The sequence below is a fragment of the Culicoides brevitarsis genome, chromosome 1 (assembly GCF_036172545.1).
Source record: "Culicoides brevitarsis isolate CSIRO-B50_1 chromosome 1, AGI_CSIRO_Cbre_v1, whole genome shotgun sequence".
Taxonomy (NCBI): domain Eukaryota; kingdom Metazoa; phylum Arthropoda; class Insecta; order Diptera; family Ceratopogonidae; genus Culicoides; species Culicoides brevitarsis.
This window is the reverse complement of record NC_087085.1, coordinates 17840290-17841766: the sequence shown is the minus strand read 5'-3', so window position 1 is coordinate 17841766 and position 1477 is coordinate 17840290. Positions and strand designations below refer to the sequence as shown.

Sequence of the window (1477 nt, the reverse complement as noted above, 5' to 3'; positions counted from 1 at the left end):
ATAAAAATATTCTTAAATCGCATATTTTTCGTCCCGCGCTTCACAATATGTGGGATGACGTATGTAGAATCTTGATGACGTACATTCGCATCCAAAATATATTAATTTCATTAATTCAGGCGACAACCTGACACCAAACTGCGGTACGTGTGTATCCATACAAAACGACGACGACGGAAAAATTGGTTAAAAAAAAACAGAGAAATAAAATAATAATTTTTTTTAAAGGTGTCCCTGTGCTGTTTTTGACCGTTTTTACAAACAAACATCTCATTAAAATTTATATGATATGAGAAGAAGATGGTAAAAAAAATATCCGAAAAAAATAAAATCAAAACAAAAACCAGCAAAGGCATCGGCCGTTTTTATTTATCAGCTTTTTCAGGCGTTTCATACGTAATCACTGAATTATGTTCGGCTCGATCATCGGTGATCGTCGTCGTTGCCGTTGTCGCGTACGGATGGATGCACACACGACGAATGCGAGAATGGCGACGAAGAAAGAAGAGCCTCAGGTATAAATAAATAACGTGTAACCGGAGTTTTATAAGAACAGTTTCAGCTCAGTTATTGAAGAGTAAACAAGTTGCCTTGCAAAAATATTTAAAAAATAAAATATTTTCTCAAGAAAATAAAAATAAAAAGCTACAAAGAAAGCAAATTTATAAAACAAACAAATACTTAAAAAAAAGTGAAGAAAAAATCTCACCTTGTGAAAAAAAGTCAGAACTTTCTGAAAAAAAAACGTGTGAAAAATTCTAATTAACAAAACAAACATTTTGTTCAAAATCAAAACAAACCATAAATCAACAACAACAACAACAATGGAATCCAAGCAAGTTATTGTCATCATCGCCATCGTCAGCTGTTTGGCTCAAGTTCAAGGTTACACCGCAATTTTCCCACCATCCCAACACCCCTCCAACCCAAATGCCTGCTATGACGAACAAGTCGGCGCACTGTACAAGGTTGGCACGGAAAACAATCGTCCCGGTCAATGCGAACGCATCTTCTGCTTCAAGGACTTTTCCATGGTGTTGCACGGTTGTGGCCTCGTAGCTGCCGGACCTGGTTGCGAAGTTGTACCCGGTGACCTCAACAAACCATACCCCTTCTGCTGCGAAACCGTTAAGTGTGCCCCCATTGTCGATGACGAAGGAATTTACGAAAACACAATATAAACACACATTTGCCCATCCAACGTGCAAAATGTAGACTAAATATTATCGAGGTTAATGCCTTATGTGATTATTGTGATAAATTCCTGCTTCATTCATCGTTTATTATTATTATCATTATTTTATTATTATTTTATTGTGATTGTCGATTCATTTTTATCATTAATACGCTACTATATTATTATTATGACATAATTTGCAAGCCACCCATGTATTTAAGCTCACCTTCAATCACACACTCACACAAAAAATGTTAAATTATTTAAAAAATGTAGCTTTTAACGCCTAGTTATCTAGTA

General features: G+C 35.5%; 1 protein-coding gene across 1 annotated transcript; it reads left to right on the top strand.

The window, feature by feature from the left end:
- The first annotated feature begins 824 nt into the window (after nucleotides 1-824).
- Nucleotides 825-1181, top strand: LOC134837376 (U-scoloptoxin(16)-Ssd1a-like). The gene has a single exon (XM_063852747.1). The coding sequence runs from the start codon at nucleotides 825-827 to the stop codon at nucleotides 1179-1181; it is 357 nt and encodes a 118-aa protein (XP_063708817.1).
- Nucleotides 1182-1477: the final 296 nt, after the last annotated feature.